Source organism: Anoplopoma fimbria, chromosome 14, assembly GCF_027596085.1.
Source record: "Anoplopoma fimbria isolate UVic2021 breed Golden Eagle Sablefish chromosome 14, Afim_UVic_2022, whole genome shotgun sequence".
Lineage (NCBI taxonomy): Eukaryota > Metazoa > Chordata > Actinopteri > Perciformes > Anoplopomatidae > Anoplopoma > Anoplopoma fimbria.
In genome coordinates, this window is record NC_072462.1 from 21,479,540 (window position 1) to 21,496,015 (window position 16,476).

At 39.3% G+C, this 16,476-nt stretch overlaps 1 protein-coding gene across 1 annotated transcript; it reads right to left on the reverse strand.

Moving 5' to 3' along the window:
• Positions 1 to 1,253: 1,253 nt before the first annotated feature.
• On the reverse strand, positions 1,254 to 11,356 carry tmc2a (transmembrane channel-like 2a). The gene is made up of 20 exons (XM_054613095.1): positions 11,350 to 11,356; positions 11,120 to 11,158; positions 10,564 to 11,008; positions 9,488 to 9,640; positions 8,894 to 8,984; positions 8,723 to 8,804; positions 8,520 to 8,626; positions 8,054 to 8,152; positions 7,742 to 7,884; positions 7,223 to 7,370; positions 6,894 to 7,082; positions 6,492 to 6,671; positions 5,555 to 5,713; positions 4,969 to 5,097; positions 4,204 to 4,271; positions 3,106 to 3,345; positions 2,893 to 3,018; positions 2,440 to 2,518; positions 1,574 to 1,694; positions 1,254 to 1,468 (listed from the first exon to the last, which is right to left on the reverse strand). Exons 1-20 carry the CDS (start codon positions 11,354 to 11,356, stop codon positions 1,254 to 1,256), a joined length of 2,820 nt encoding a protein of 939 aa, XP_054469070.1.
• Between the last annotated feature and the right edge of the window lie 5,120 nt (positions 11,357 to 16,476).

The window sequence follows — 16,476 nt, forward strand, 5'->3', positions numbered from 1 at the left end:
TTTAAACTTTATTAAGAGTCAGAGTCATACCATGAATTACAAAGTCAGTGTAAATATGAGAGAAAACCAAAAAGCCCGAGCACAGACATGACCACACAATAAAATGTTTCTGTGAATATTGTAGATGAAAGAAAAAATACACAATGAGTTGTCTGGAATTATGAAAATAATGTACACAATGGACGCGATGAAATATATTATTTCTTACATCGAAACACCTCAGAGTAATAATATTTTTATGTTTTTGTGCTTGGCCCAAAGCGAAGACTGTTTATTTGTTGTCCACATTTCAATTCAATTTCCTTGCTAATAATGTGACCCATTGTAATTTATACCCTCCACTATTATTCATGTGTTGCACCGCCATTTGTACTTTACATCTGTCTTAAACATATTATATTGTATTTCATTTTATTTAACAAAAAATATGTATAAAATATATACAGAGACTGTGAGATGCGGTTGAAAGCTCAAGGAAAAGCTTCTACTTAGTCGTTTTGTTATCAAACTTTTGTTTCCGAGAACAAACTTTTTCACTCAAATGTAAACTCAGTTTCTTGGGCACGGAAAGTTCCTTTGGGATAAATAAACCTCTATCTTACTGCATCTCATCTTATCAGAAGGACTGTTTCTATGGTTACCATGATCTCCTGATATTGTCTGCATCTTCCTGCCTTATGTTTTACTCTTGCTTTTTGTTCATAGTAGAATTGCGCAGTAAGAAAGTAATGCTTCCTGTCTTTTTGTCAACGTTGTTGAGGACGAGGTTGTCTCGTTTAAATAAACTTTATTGGAATGGTCACTGGACAAAACCAACTGGAGTGCAGTGCAGTGTGATCACCGACTCACACTGCACTGATTGACCATGGATCGACCGATTGATCCATGAAGTGTGAGCATAAAAGCAGGTTGTGGCCATGCAGAAAGGTAATATTTAAATGCGTTGAATGACTCAGGACCCGAATGAGCAGAAGCATGGATCAACAACACAATTTTTCTTTGAATTCTTCAGTTGAAAAACTGTTCTGTATGCTACAGTGTAAGGAGTTGTAATTTCAAAAATTACCCGACGGTAAACTTAGAACTTTTGATGTCAGTAAGGAAATATGAAGACCTAACGAAGGTCTTTTAAACTGAAATGCCAAAATATCAACACCTTGTTTTAGTGCCTATTTATGTCTCCAGATGGGGAATAAACTTAAATGGTCTGAGGCATGAACACAGCCTGCAGGAATGTGATTTTTCTCATACTGTTATCTCGGAGGGGGCCCCCTCCCACGGCCTCGGCCCCGGCCGGGTCCAGGACCAGGCATTTGACCAGGTCCTCTTGGCCCGGGCACCCGGTTCACTGGCCCTCGAGCGTTGGGGTTGGGCGATGCCAGAGCCACATCTCTCTCCAGATTAACTCCTTTACCGGCTGACCCAGGCTTTGTTTTAGTTGGCTTTGATGCTGGCTCTGCCGTCTTTTCTGTTGAGAAGGAGACAGTGATATACCAGCTCAATATCTAGATTTAAAGTCACATGTTAGTTTGAATTCAGAACCATAACACCTCAATGAATGCAGTTTACTTACCAGGCTCTGGTGGAGGAGCAGGGGGCATGAGGGATCGGTTTGGTAGCAGGTCCTCCAGGTCTTTCATGACCTGGTTGGTGCTGTCCGTGTTGTTCCTCCTGTTCTTCTCTTCATCCCGAGCCTAGACAGACAGAGACGGAGGGAGACAAAGAAAGACAGATGGTGAAAAGAAAAATATGGGGAAAAACATTTCAGAGACAATCAGGAAGAGAGAGAAAAATAATAATAGGAACAAAACTATTATGTTAGAGGGGTTGTTTACGATAAAGATATCAAAACAGTGCTTAAAAGATAAGGCTGACAATATTCCATATTTCTGTTATTGGTTAGAAATCCACTGAAAAGAGTGTCCATCTCTCAATGCTTTCCCTTCTCTGTCTCTGGCTCTCAGCCCCAAGCACATTGATTCCTACTAAAGATGTGAATCTTTAAAAGCTGTTCACAAAAGTTTGTTTCATACAAAGGTTCAGTAGTTTCCTAGAACAGCTGGTCACTGTTGTTTTTATCAAATGTGATAATCTAGTATAAAAACCAAAAAAACACACAGGGCAGGAAGGTCAAACACACACAGGACTTTCAACCAGGAGACCGGTGTTTGATATGTAGAAGTTATGTAAGGCATGTTTGAGAAATGTTCTCTGTACCTATGTTGATAATTAGCACTGAACAGGTATGACTGACAATGCTATACTTTGAGCCATGTAGCTAGTTAAAAATGCTTTGAGCTGTACGCTGCACTTCTTTGTTATCAGAAGTATTTTGGCTAGCTTATTCCATCAGTTCAGTAGTCTGCAACTCTGTGAACCACCCCACTCCTGTATAGATTTGAACAGTGTACATTACTTGTATCCCCATTCTTTACTTACCATCTGCATCTTCTTCTTCAGCTCCATGTTGGCGGTTTGATACGCCTCAGACACTGAGTTCAGATAGTAGATGGCCAGTCTGTGAAGAAGAAAAAGTGTGTGTGTGTGTTTGGGTGAGTCCAGAGATGTGTATCTTTTTAAAAAGTAAAAGATTTAAGATTGGTGAACACAATGACTGACAAGAAGCTTTAAAATAAATTCCAGCCCAATGGGTCAGATCAGATGCATGTTTGTTATGGTAGTTAATCAAATTAAATCAAAAGGTTAATTATTTTAGGTTCAAAGCTTTTAGTGAGTGTGTGTGCTTTAAGTGAGTGTGTTTGTGTGTGTGTGTGTGTGTGTGTGTGTGTGTGTGTGTGTGTGTGTGTGTGTGTGTGTGTGTGTGTGTGTGTGTGTGTGTGTGTGTGTGTGTGTGTGTGTGTGTGATATCTACTGTGTCTCCTCTACACTCACACCATGAGCAGTACAGCTGGTATGATGAGGCCTGGGTTGGCTGCATAGCTGAAAAGCGTCCCCAAGAAGGCTGGCAGGTCCAGGTCGATTGTCTCCATGATCACATCAAACATCTTCGCCTTCCCACTGCAAACATCCATATGGTCAACATGTGTGTGTGAGTCTGTATTCACACATCCTCTATGTATGACTGTTTTGTGTACGTGCTGTTACCTGAAGGGTCCGCAGTCAAATGAAGGCGGCAGGGTCATGATGGTGTAGACGACAGGTAACAGGCTGAGGAAGAGGATGAGGAGCAGCAGACCCATGTAGAAGTTGTTGGACTTGGAGGCCTTGAAGACTCTCTCGTGTGGGACGTTGGTGGCCATGACAGCCCAACACTGATAGTACATGGAGCTGAGGAGGCGCAGCACGTTGATGCCGACCAGCCCAGGAGCATAAAAGGCACCCATCCTGAAGTACAAAGAACATGACAGCATGTCATATGATCAGATGATGTGTGACAAATCAATAAAATGAAAAGCTTGTCAATTCTGTTTAATTAATTACAGTGCCACTCTAAGTAAATCAAAGTTTTTGTCTGATATGGACACATTTTGGTTTAATCATTTGATATCATTTGATACAACACTGGTAATAGTGTTGAAAATAGTGTTTGTGTGTAACTGATAATTAGACAGTCACAAGCCTTTTCTTCACACTAATCACAATACACAACTTTGGGGCTAAAACCATTATCATAGTCAGAGTTTGAGACACCATGAAACTTGATATGATGGAATATAACATACTGTGACATCAAATGATATAACAAGACATAATAAGAGTCTGCAGCCATGCTAGTGCCTCTGTAAAGCTGTACTCAGGCAAAGTGGTAGATGCTTACACAATTAGTATAGCATGGTTAGATGCTAAGCAGGCATGCTAAGATTTGCTCATTAGCACTAAACACAATCTACGGCTGAGCATGATGAGAGTTACATTACTCTTGCAGGTATCTGATCCTAAATTAATATTGGATGAATTGAGCTTGTATCATATTTTATTTATATTCATTTAAAGAAATAACTTGTTTTTGTTCGAGGGGGAACAATGTGTGGACGACTCTTGTTTCACGAAAATGAATGCATGTACCAAGTGTCATGGCAATCCAACCAATAGTTGTTGAGACATTTCCCTCATTGATATTTTACATCCAATCAGGGATACTAGATACATGTAGATACAATAATGCACGCACGTAATTTACACACACGCACAGGCACACACACACAGAAAAAAAAAAAGGCAACAGACAAATTAAGTTCATACCAGATCATTCCTTGATTGAAAACCAGTCCAAGTACATTACCACTGATGTCAAACTCTCCATATGACGGCTGAAAGTGAACAGAGACAAGGATTACTTACTACTTACTGAGAGCAGTTAGAAAAGTCCCTAGGTCAGCAGATAGGGAGCTGGATTTCAGATAAGTTACTCAATTAGACTTTTGACAAAAATAATAACACTATCACATCAACAACATAATAGGAATAATAATTCTGAGGGACAATCATGACAATCCAGATGTTGAGACATTTATTTTTCTCAGCACATATTTTGACATGTTTTTGAGGCACAAGATTAACAAGTGAGCAAGTTCCAGGAGTAAACGACATGAATTGGATGCTCCATGCTGAAATGTCTGACTGGGATCCACAGTGGGACTGAACCACTGTTCAAGTTATTAGTTACGCTTGTGCTTTAACTGATTTAACAAGTCAAAACGTGAAAATTGTCTCTTATGCTACTCTGCTTATTCAGGTGCTGATTAATTCATGACTGATAGAGATATTTTACAGCGGAGCGCAAACAGCTACAGCTAATAAAAATCATAAAGGTTTGCCATTTACAACTAAAATAAATGTATGAGGTACAATGTAAAAATGAAAGATATTTTTAATGGGACACTTGAGTAGAACAGAGGCTGCTACTCCATGAAAGTCTGAAAAAAAAGTTCACTACTTACTGAGTTATGAATCAATTTTAGAAACACCCTAAGTAAACGATTAAAATGCTACAGCTGTCAGACTCACAAATCCAGCCTCTAGGTCCCAGCACCAGCAGTAGTTGAGGAAGCGAACAATGACAGCTCTAGCAAAGTCACCGATCAGGATGGTCAGGTACGACACCTGGATGTCCGACACTGTCAGCTTCACAAACTCCTGGAACGACACACATTCAGGAAAGTGAAATGGGGACATGGTGGGTTTGTGCCTCGGATTGTCGTACACTGGAAGTCTGGCAGACTGACCCGTTTTTACTTTGTGTCTATAACATTGAGAAATAATTTTAAATCACAATTTTAAATCAATGAATTACAATTCAATTGATAAGATTCAAATCTTCAAACAGGAAGTTGGAGAATTACTTAGCATGAATGGAGAGTTTTGCGAACTAAAAAACGTTAAGTTATTTTCAATATCAGATGATGCTCTTGCCTAAAAGAAGATTCACCTGAAATGCATGAATTTACAAAACAGTTCGAATGACTGGAGGATGTTGCAGAATTTGTTGCTAATAACTTCTCATAGCATAACAGCAGTGAAGCTTAATAATACGATGACATATATCATCTAAATGACTGTAATGAAAAAGTAAACCAGTTTTTATTTTTTTTACAATGCCAACGGCGGTCTCCCAGCAGGGTCCTCTGATGACATCAGCAGGGCTCATGGGGGGTGGGGTGGCATCAGTGCCGTTGAGCAGAAGCGTGTAGTTGGCGTAGTACTCTTTCATGGCCCAGATGCTGGCGTTCTTAATGGACTCTTCCTCTTCCAGCTACCGGACACAAAGTGAACAACAATGCAGACTTGAGCCTCAACTCATACGCTTTCTAAAGTAAATACTAATTTTATGAATATTTATGGTTCTACAGAAATAGTACGTGTGTGTTGACTGAGGGACTGTATGCTTGGTAATTCTACTGACATTCCCCTCGAAAGCACAATTTTGTCGTGGATGTTGGAAAATTCATGTAAAATAAACAAACAAACGAGAATGTATCTAAAGTTTTGCTAGTTACCAATAGTGGATAAAATGTTCATTACAACCTAGAAGTGGGGCTGGAAAAGTTTAACCTGAGGTTGGTACAACATTAAAGATCTTGGGGGCATAGGAATTAGAGCAGTTTAAAATGTATGACATATAATGTGTGAAAACTTGACATTTTGACCCGAGTGTGGTACCAGAGGAAAGTCTAAATGTATACAGAGTCAAACCTCAAGGGTGCATGGATGCGCTCAGAAAATTTCATGACAATTTTACAACTTGATTTAAGTGTTTCTTGTGAGTGGAAACTTTGGACTGATGGTGGCACTAAAGGAAAGGTCAGGGGGTCACCTATGAGGAAACTTTATTTTTTTAGGTACAATACATGTCTCTTATTCTGGTCCAGAGTATTTTATGGATGGACAAATTGACTGGCTATAATTCCCATCCTTAGATAAACATCTCAAAGAAATCTGTGGGAAATCTGTGGGAAATGTGGTCCGAGTACATTGTCCAGTTGGTCAGTTGTGAACTAAAGAGCTCACACACACGCACACTGCTGCTTTACCTTGGTGTTGACCTCGTCAAACAGGGCAAACAGAAAGGTGTAGAGGTTTCCCAGGAAGAGGGCGAAGATGCGTCCGAGCTGCCACTTGAGGGCGATTCGAGGATGGTAGTCCTCCAGCTCAGCGATGGTCTCAAACAGAGGAGGACACACCAGCCCCAGCAGAGACATGATGATCTCCAACTGTCCAAAACAGGCACAATCATCAATAACATCTTCACGTCAAATGACTATTTCATTACAACAGACACTCCTGTTGTATTTGTCTATATTTGTCTCTCTGTCTCTCTTTTTTACATATTTTGTCACTGCCATTTTAGAGATTTATTGGTGGAGTGACATGTGATGATGGAAAGTCTTTCCTCTACTGTGTTTGTTTTGTTCAAATGTATGTTACAACATTACCTCGTTCTTCTCGTACCAGCTGAGGTCGGTCCTGTTAGCGAACTCCTGAGACCTCTTCACCACAAAGTAGATGAGGTATCCGCTTCCGCCAAGGCTGCAAGTGATGAAGAAGTTAGCCATGACTCTGAGGAACCTCCGCAAGTGAATGTTCTCGTCCTTCTGGTTCTCCTGCTCATCCACGATGGACTCCTGTTCTCGTCAGGAGCAGGAACAGAAAAGATTTACAGTCATTAGCTGTGTGGCAGTGAGCTCAGATGGAACAACCGGTGAACTATAAAATGCAGCATACATGCAAATATGTTTCTTGAAAAATGGTTGCCATCCGTTACCTTGAAGCTGGTGGTGATGGAGGCGTATTTGTTGTCAGCGGTCTCTGAGTTGCCAATGAGGTAATCCCAGCTGGTGAACATCTTCCAGGCAAATGTGAACTCCCCTTCGTCTCCATCACCACCTCCGACATCAGCGTTCTTGGCCATTCTGAGGGGGAAAAAGAGTATGTAGGCAAACCTGTTATCATTATCAAAAAACCTGTACATTATCAAAAGGAATTTTGTTATCACAAACAAGCAAATTCACACAATTGCTTTATCTTGATGTCTTTAAGTTCTGTTAACCCTGTGTTTGTTTGGGTCCTTGCTTTTATTTGTCACATTTTAAACAATAAATTAAATCAAATCAAATTAACAGCAAATGTTATCCAAATCAAATAATTCTATTAATCAAATTTGGTGCTTGAGGATTTTCCCAGTATTAAGAAGCTGAGGGGTAGTTGAAGCTGCCTGGCTGAGACACTAAATGAATGAAAAGCAACCAGATAAAGCCCCCCGAGCCGGTTGCTGCAGACTCACGTGCGGATCACGACCATCAGGCTGTAGCCGAAGGTGCCGATCCCGACCATGAGGTAGGACAGAGGCAGCCTGAACTTTAGCAAGCCGATGGTCCTCTGGTTGTTGTAATAGCCGTAGAACAGGACTGAATATTTGCAGTAGCCCTAAGAAATAAGGATGTCATTATTCACTTTTTGCATTCGTTTTAATTCAATAAATAATTCAATCTGGGGAAAGTTCTTTACTTTTGGATTCTTTATTGCATCATCTGAAAATGTATGCGTTAAAACCAATGAGGGTTTGGCTGTTTATATCATCATGTATCAGACTCACGTTGAAGTCCATGAGGACAGAGTAGTCTTGAGCGGTGTCCTGCTCTGCTCTGGGCACAGTCTTCCTGGGAATGGACCCGTAGGGAAGGCCCATCAGAACCTGGAAAATAAGCAGAAACATTTGAATTGATGAACTGAATTTCACATATAACTCTTCAGGTGAGCTATTCTCCTGCCATCAGGGCCCCGAGGCTCAAACAACCTGCCCATGAAAATAAAACTGTCTGAGTCAGCGTAATCTCTTGATTTTATCTTATATCGAAGAGCATTTTTGACTTATATTGAAAAAGCTTTCCTGATTTTACTTAATTTATTTTTGGTTCTACTTACATTCATTCCATAGTAAAAAAAAAAAAAAAAAAAAAAAAAAAAAGTGCTTGAAGTCTTTCAAACTATATGTGTAATGCTTTCCTTTATGAATAGATTTTATTCCAACGTTATGATTCAGACACAGGACATCATTTCACCTCAGGGATCACCATCAGTCCAAAAGTGAAACCAAAAAGGACCAGGTTCATGCCGTACATCCAGCGCAGGAAGATAAAGTAAGACGCCACAGATGACCCAAAGTGACCTGAAGACGTTGAGGAGATTTATAAACTCAGCATCTGTCCACTAGGATTCAATGTTCAGCTGATAAACACTGCTGTGTGCTGTAAACACAACTTACTTTCCACCTCTTTGATTTTCCTCTCCCACGGGATACATGCTGTTCTGAAATTCTCAAAATCCCTCTGGAACTTGATCCATTTCTAGGATTAAAAAAAAACAGAATAAAAAATGATTGATGGAAAACACGCACATGAGAAAAAAAGATAGAAAGTTAGAATTTTGTGCTAACCTTTTTCATCATCACTTTGTAGGCGAACCACTTCCTGCCTTTTCCTTTGCCCAGAGCTCCCTCAAACTTATCCACAAATCCTTGAGCCTCCCTGTGAAGAAACAATGTCACATTTGAGATTAATGTTCATTAGAATAAGCAGTGTTTATGTTTTTTTCCATATTGTTTTACTTCTAGACCCACAGTAACAAAGTTTCAACGTGAGTGATGATTTCAAACCGGAATATTGCAAATTCTGGGTGAGGCGCACATTTATAGTTCCAGATGCAAAGTTGTGTGATATTTAACAAGCTTTTGTAATGTAGTATTTCAAGTGGAGGTGATAATTGTACACATTCTGACTTTTATAATGTGAAAATGAAAACAAATCTATTTTATATTTTCACTTGTGAATTTTCTTCTTTGACATACATTTTGGTTTCACTGTAAAACAAATGTTCACATGTGCTGACAGGAAAATGAACCCAAATATTCCTCCTTAAAATTGCATATGATTCAGCTTCATGTCAAGGCTTTATATATAGCTCAGAGATTCTAAGCTGAGGTAAGAACATTTTTATTTCAAGCTGGAAACTACGATATGTGTATGATTACCTCAGGTTCATGAGCCTCCGCTTCATTCTCCACGGCTTGTTCCTGATGGTGGCAATCAGCTTCTTCTTCTCCTCCACCTCCTCCATCAGCCGGGCCATCTCTCCCTCTGACAAGGACTCCTCCTCATCAGAGTCTGAGTTGGAATCAGATGAACTGGAGCAGAAAAGGCAGGTGGAAATGGAGAAGGGAGGGTGGGAATTTGTTAAAGCAAACATAATTGTGAATTACTTGTTTTGCTGCTTCAAGCCTAGTTATTGATGTTAAACTAAGAAAACAAGACTAAGACTCTACAGCCATGCTGGCGGCTCTGTGACGCTTAAGCATACTGGTGCTTTAAGCTCAATGCTATTATCAATATGTTGATGTTTAGCAGGTAAAATGTTAATTATGATAGCTATCTTAGTTTAGTGTGTTAGCAGGACAGCATTTGCTAATGAGCACAGAGCACAAAGTAAAGCTTAGTCTTATTAGAATGTCATTCTTTTTGGTTTTACACCAAATAATTGGAGAAATGAGAAATTAAAACTTTGACTTGATGGTGCTGCTTAAGAGAAAGTCAAGGGATCACCAAAATCCTTTGGATTCACCCACTGGGCACCATGGATATCTGCACCAAATTTCATAGCAATCCATCCAATAGTTTTTGGGAACATTTTGCTAACAAACACAAATGTGGTGGTGCTAGAGGAAAAGTCAGGAAATGATTTGAGTCGGTATGATTGATCCTCTGGGAACCATGAATGTCCACACAAACAATAAAACAAACAACAAAATGTCATGGCAATCCATCCAATAGTTATTAAGATATTTCAGTCACAGCAAGGTGGTAGACAGACCGACCTACCAACCACCTGACAATGCCAATCCCTACAGAGCAGCATTGTTACCTTGACTTAAAAAAAATCACTCTGGTTGGTCAAAGATGTTTTTGTTCAGACAGGTACTGAGGGACGCAAGTAGGCAATATATTTGTTGTTCTATGTTTTGGAAATGACATTGTTCATTAAAGAAATGTAGATCTTGACTTAAAGACTAGTGTTAAAACAACCAAAGTAGGTAGGTATCTGACTTCTTACCTGTCGGCCTTTTTCTTTTTCTTCTTGTCCTTGTCATTGTCTTTGTCTTTCCCCTTGTCCTTCCCTTTGGCATCCCCCTTTTTACCCTTACTGTCCGCCTCTTCCTTCCCTCCTTTCCTCCCCCCTCCCTTCTTTCCCTTCTTTCCCTTCCCCACATCGCTGTCCTCTTCATCACTGTCCTGAGCTTTGCCTCCTTTCTTCTTATTGGCTGCTCCTTTTCGCCCTCTCTTGGGAGCCTCGTCCTCGCTCTCATCATCATCATCATTGCCACCCCCACGTTTCTTGGTGGGCTTCTTCTTGTTTGCTGCCCTGCGTCCCCTGGGAGCTTCATCTTCATCATCTTCGTCTTCGCCGTCACTGGCTGGTTTTTTCCCCCGGCCTCTTCCCCTTGCACCTCCTCTTCCAGCTCCCTGTCTCCTGTTCCCTCTCCTCTGAGTGCCTTCGTCTACATTATGACCAAATAAAACACACAAAATACAGCATTTGGTATTCTTGTTATTTGATTGTTAGAATTATTTTCAAATCAGTTCCATGACATTGAGTTTCATCCACCTACCATCACTGCCACTCAAATCACCGTCAACCTCTATCTCAACTGTTGAAGGACCAAAAAAAAGCAAAACAATCAAATTCTTGAACAGCTCAAGTGACCTCAAGCAGATTCATTAACAACTGCAAGTTTCTAATGTCATTCAGTCCACCACTGTGGTCACTACTGGATTGATTATGAAATTTTGTACAGACATACATGTTCTCAACAGGAACTGTAATAACACTTTATCTCACGTATCATCAAGCCAAAATTACAATTAGTCGAATACTTTGCTAGATGTTCGATTACCTGCCAAACTAACATCAACATCAACTCCACGTTGTGTTTAGTGCTAATTAGCAAATGTAAGCATGCTAAGATGGAGAACATTTTACACATAAACTGCTAAACATCAGCAAGCTAGCATTCTCATTTTGAGCATGTTAGCATGCTGATGTTAGCATTTAGCTTAAAGCACCATTGTGCTGAAAAACAGCGTCACAGAGCTGCTAGCGCGGCTGCAGCCTAGAAACAGAAATGCACTAGCTTACATTTACCAAGGAAAAGAAAAGGTCACCCTTTCTTGTATTTGAGACTTCTGTGTCTAATAATCTCTTAGCTATCTCATTATTCTAAGACCTGTTCTTGTAAATAATAAAAGCACCTCTCCATTTGTTTTCATTGGAAAGTAAAATGCACTTATATTCAAATTTCAAGAATTATCTAGAATAAAGTTGTAAGGAAATAAGGTATTAAGATAGTACAGTAGTGATCTTCCTTATTATGTGATGGGGCCTACAGTGCACTGAAACTTGACTTCAATACAAAAAGTTTGACGACGATTGGATTATTTTTCTTTTACTGGAAACAGATATAAAGAATGATGTATCATAGTTGGAGGTGTTACTCAACACATTACATGTAAAATGAAAGAAACATGCTTCCTTTTTTCAAAAAACACTAACGAAAGAAATACTGGAAATTTCAGTTTTGCCGATGATTTTGCTAATGACCAAATAGCTGAAAAACTCAGCCTCAACTGTAACTTGTGTTCAGTGCTAAGTAGCAAATGTTAGCATGCTAACACACTAAATTCTCTGGAGTTTTTTGAGATCTAGTTGTACTATGAAGCTGTTTCCTATGATTGGATCGCCAATTGTTTACCGCATATGCAAACTCGCACCTTAACCCTTTGAAAATCTCTTTAACATAAATGTTGTATCATTTCCTCAACTCTGCCTAAACGTAGTTCCAGGAACTCTGCCCAACAGTGGGTGGAGACCAATGGAAACAAAACCAGAACCTGTGATGATGGCTAAATGGCTAGCTTCATTAAGTCTCTGCTAGTGAGAAAGGGGTCAAAAGTCACATGACCCAAATCCACACCTCTGGCATTAAAGCATTTGATGGTGATACTTGTTATATAAAGTCTGTAAGTAGTAAGTGGTCCTACAATCTTATCTTCCAAATTTGTTTTAGAGGAAAAAATATTGATCTTCCTAAATGAACCAGGTGGCATCACACATTTTTATAACCTACAAAACTTATATCATAATGACCTAAAATGCAAATTTTTACAGTCCTCTAGTCTTTAACTCACCATCATCATTTGAAACTGTATCTCTTTTTCTCGGCATGATGAAAAATAAAAAGCGTCCGTCCCCTGTGTCCTCTGCAGCGCTGGCCCAGTCTACACCCCAGCAGGATGGCTCTCCTCTGCCTTGGCTCCCCGCCAGCACCCAACTCAGGTATCTGACAGCACCGTCACTATGGCGACTGCTGCATGTGACCTGCTCTCAACAGGTGTTCTTTGACAGATGCAGTCATTTCTGGAAACCAAAGATGACCTACTGTAGCTTATCAAGCAGAAAAGCTGTGTTCTTTTCCAGGAAGTGGGCCATATGTATTTTATCATAATTACATGCGTGGCGTAGATATACATCAGTGGGTCATGACGTGGATCATATCAGGCCCCTGACTCTTAAATTAATTTAGTATCGCTTTATTTAGCTAGGCTTGACTAATGTGTCCTGCTTTTTTTCCTAAATGGTCAAAGGACCAACTACAGTGCCTAGAGACACTCTCACTCATCTTGTTATTGGAGACCAAACACACACACACACACATGCAAGAAGACCAGACTCCCTAAAGATTTAATGAAGGTTTAGATTTCTCTTGGTGAGGCTCATTAGGCAAACAGTAAATACTTTGGGATGACCTTGCAGCTACAGCATTGTTTTGTTTTGACATAAAAATAAAAAACAGCAGGTATAAAGTCAGCTGACCCCCACCATAGACTGACAGCAGTTACGTGTGTGCAGAGTTGGAAACCGTACCAAAAAAAAACCTCTTATTGAATCATTAAATAATAGAGTGGAGCTCATTTTTCACGTCCAAAATGGTTCCATTACATGGTTGTGAGTTCCCACATGTGAGACGAGGATCACACCCTTTCAGTCTTGTGCTGGTGAACATGTGAGTGTGTTTCAGGTGACACGTCTGCTGCATTCCTGCCCACCTGTTTAGGGAATATTGGCACAGGTTGAGAAAGTGGTGTAATTAGTTAATCCTATTTAGAGCACTAGCACTGTAAATCACCACACAGACCAACCATTTCTTCAACCTAAAGTGGCCATACATGAGCTATTGTAAGGCAATATTTATATATTTTTTTATTTATTTTGGGTTTGTACAAGTTTGTATGTGTTAAGCTGCCAATATGCTCCAGAAATGGTTTTTGAATAGCTTTTGGAACTTCTTTACACTTTATCTGTCACTTATTATGTGAGCAACGGCTAAATGTCCACTCTGATAGAGATAGAGAGAGAGAGAGAGAGAGAGAGAGAGAGAGAGAGAGTCTCCGTTGTGTAAACCAACAACGACCCTGTAAAGGTGAGAAGCACATATGAAATAGAAAATGCTGCAAATACAACATTGTAGTGTTGTTGCTTAAAGCATCTTTACATGTATGTGTTCGTTGTGTTTTTGTCACCTGTGTCTTTGTCCAGTTGTCTGTTTTGTAACATACATATATACCAATTAAAAAGTTAGCAAACTAACTACTATTTAGTCTATAAAAGGCTTAGTGCAGTCTTGTCCCTCTCAATGCCCACTGCAGGAAGTTCTGTTTCCTTCAACTGAAATTAACCATTTCGAAATCTGGACCTGTTCGTGATCTTGACATGCATTTCTAAACACCTGCATGTCTTAAAACCACTTCAGATGTTTCTAAATCAATATTTCATGCATCACCACCATGAAAGATGGATGAGCAATTAAAAGTTAATGGATATAGTCTCCCAAATGCTGCATTATTACTGCACATCTATAACTGAGCAGCAAAGAGTGTGTGCATGACAAAGGTTTTGAAAAAAACAATTCAATGTAAAAAATGAAAATGCCACTAGACATTTTTTATTGCATATACATATTCAAAATTCAGAAATGTGAACATTAAACAACACCGAAATATTACAAGAAATTGTCTTTCTATGGGATCACAAATCGGGTCTGGGGAGTAAAGTCTACTTTCAAACTTCCTACGCCCTTGCACGATGTCCAAACAGTTTTGCCTGTATGTTTCATCACTTTAAGTGCTTGCAGTGTTTGAGTGGTCTTTAATCATTGAGTAAACTTTTAATTTGTTTGTCTGTAAAGATGTCGTAATTTAAACTGAAAAATACGTGTAAGCGTAGAGTCAGGTTTGGGCTTTTGTTTTGATGCTACATGTTGCAAAAAAGGATTGTATAAGTCTGTTATGCCACCTAGTGGGTAGGTGGAAAGTAAACATAATCAAAAGATTTAGTTTTGTAAAATGTGGAACTTGCACTTTTGGAGAATTAAATCAGTAGCTGCTACTTACTTTGAAGTTTAGGATTTATATGCAACATAGGTCAGAAAATATGTACTCAAAACACACCCACATTACAGCCTGTGTATTGACACGTCAATTATCTGTCACTTATCTATTTTCCAGAGTGAGGAACTTTACATTTTGCTTTCTTTTAGGCTTTATAAATGTTCTTCTTATCCCTTATAGTAATTGTGTATTTATTGTAAAATAAATAATTTTACTTTCAGTGTCCCAGGAACTTTAGCAACAAAAATTGCTACAGTGGAAGATAAAGGGGATCCAATCAAGTAAATAAATACACCCAACACTTATTATAATGGATGAGGCAAAGAAACACTTGTTTCTGTTTCTATAAATTAATAGTAACATATTATATATGTCTTGATTTGTGTGTATTTATATAATATCCTACTGTGTTGTTATTGTGAGCTTTATGAATGCAGACAACTTAAACAAACCTGAGCAACTTCAAAGAATCTTAAAATGATTGCAGGAGCACAACAATTGGGGGGGGGGGGGGTTGCTGAATATAACAGAAGTGTTTTTATGATGTCACGTGCTGCTGGTGCTGATGGATGAGCATACTCTGCACCTGTATCAAAACATACAGTCCTGTTGTAGAGGCAGGGGAGCAGGTGTCATAACGTGACCCGAGACTATACAGATCCTGTTTCCCCTGCAGAGACACCAGTCACATGGAATCAGAGCTGTTGGAGATGAAATGACAGACAGCAGTCTGTAAATGTCAGGCGGACGTTGCACCGAACGTCTGAACCTGTTCAATGCAAGTTTGGTTTAAGTATTATTAAATTGCTGTTGCATAGATATGGTTACAACATGTATCCCAACACTATTGGCATTATTTGACATCTCTTTCTTGAGAAATATTGAAAACTAATGATTCGTCATCCTCTATGACTGCTGTGCATTTCACAGAGGCTATTTAATGTCTCATTTGTACACCAACACATCGCTTGAGGTAAACATTAATGACTTCCTCTTAGGCTGAGCTGTAACGGTAGCTAGCTCAGTAGAACAAAGATTATAGAGTATAAATGCACACACGCAAAGAAAAAAATAAAATAGTTCCCCCATTAAGCTGTTCGCAACGTTTGCAGATTATTTTGAGGAAGCAGGCCATAATTTCAGTAAAGAACCATTGCTGTCAAGTTTTCAAATTGTTTGGCGATTTGAGCAGCACAAGTAGAGCGCCATCTAGTGTCAAGGACGATATCTCCAACACCCAGAAACTCATAGCAACACAATTTACATTGGTAAATAGCACTACAGGTAAGAGAAAAAAATATGAATTTTTGACCGTGATGTGAACTGTCCCTTTAAAACAGATTTCCTGAATTCTGATTGTTCCAAAGTTTACACTCAGAGTGAAAACTTCTCACCTTCTTCCCGTTGACAGTCGATACTGTAAAATAACACATTAAGTAGAACCACGTGGATAAAAGTTTAGAAATGAAGGCCAAGCTATCAATATTTCCTTTTAGATGGAATTGGACAACAGTGCCATGTC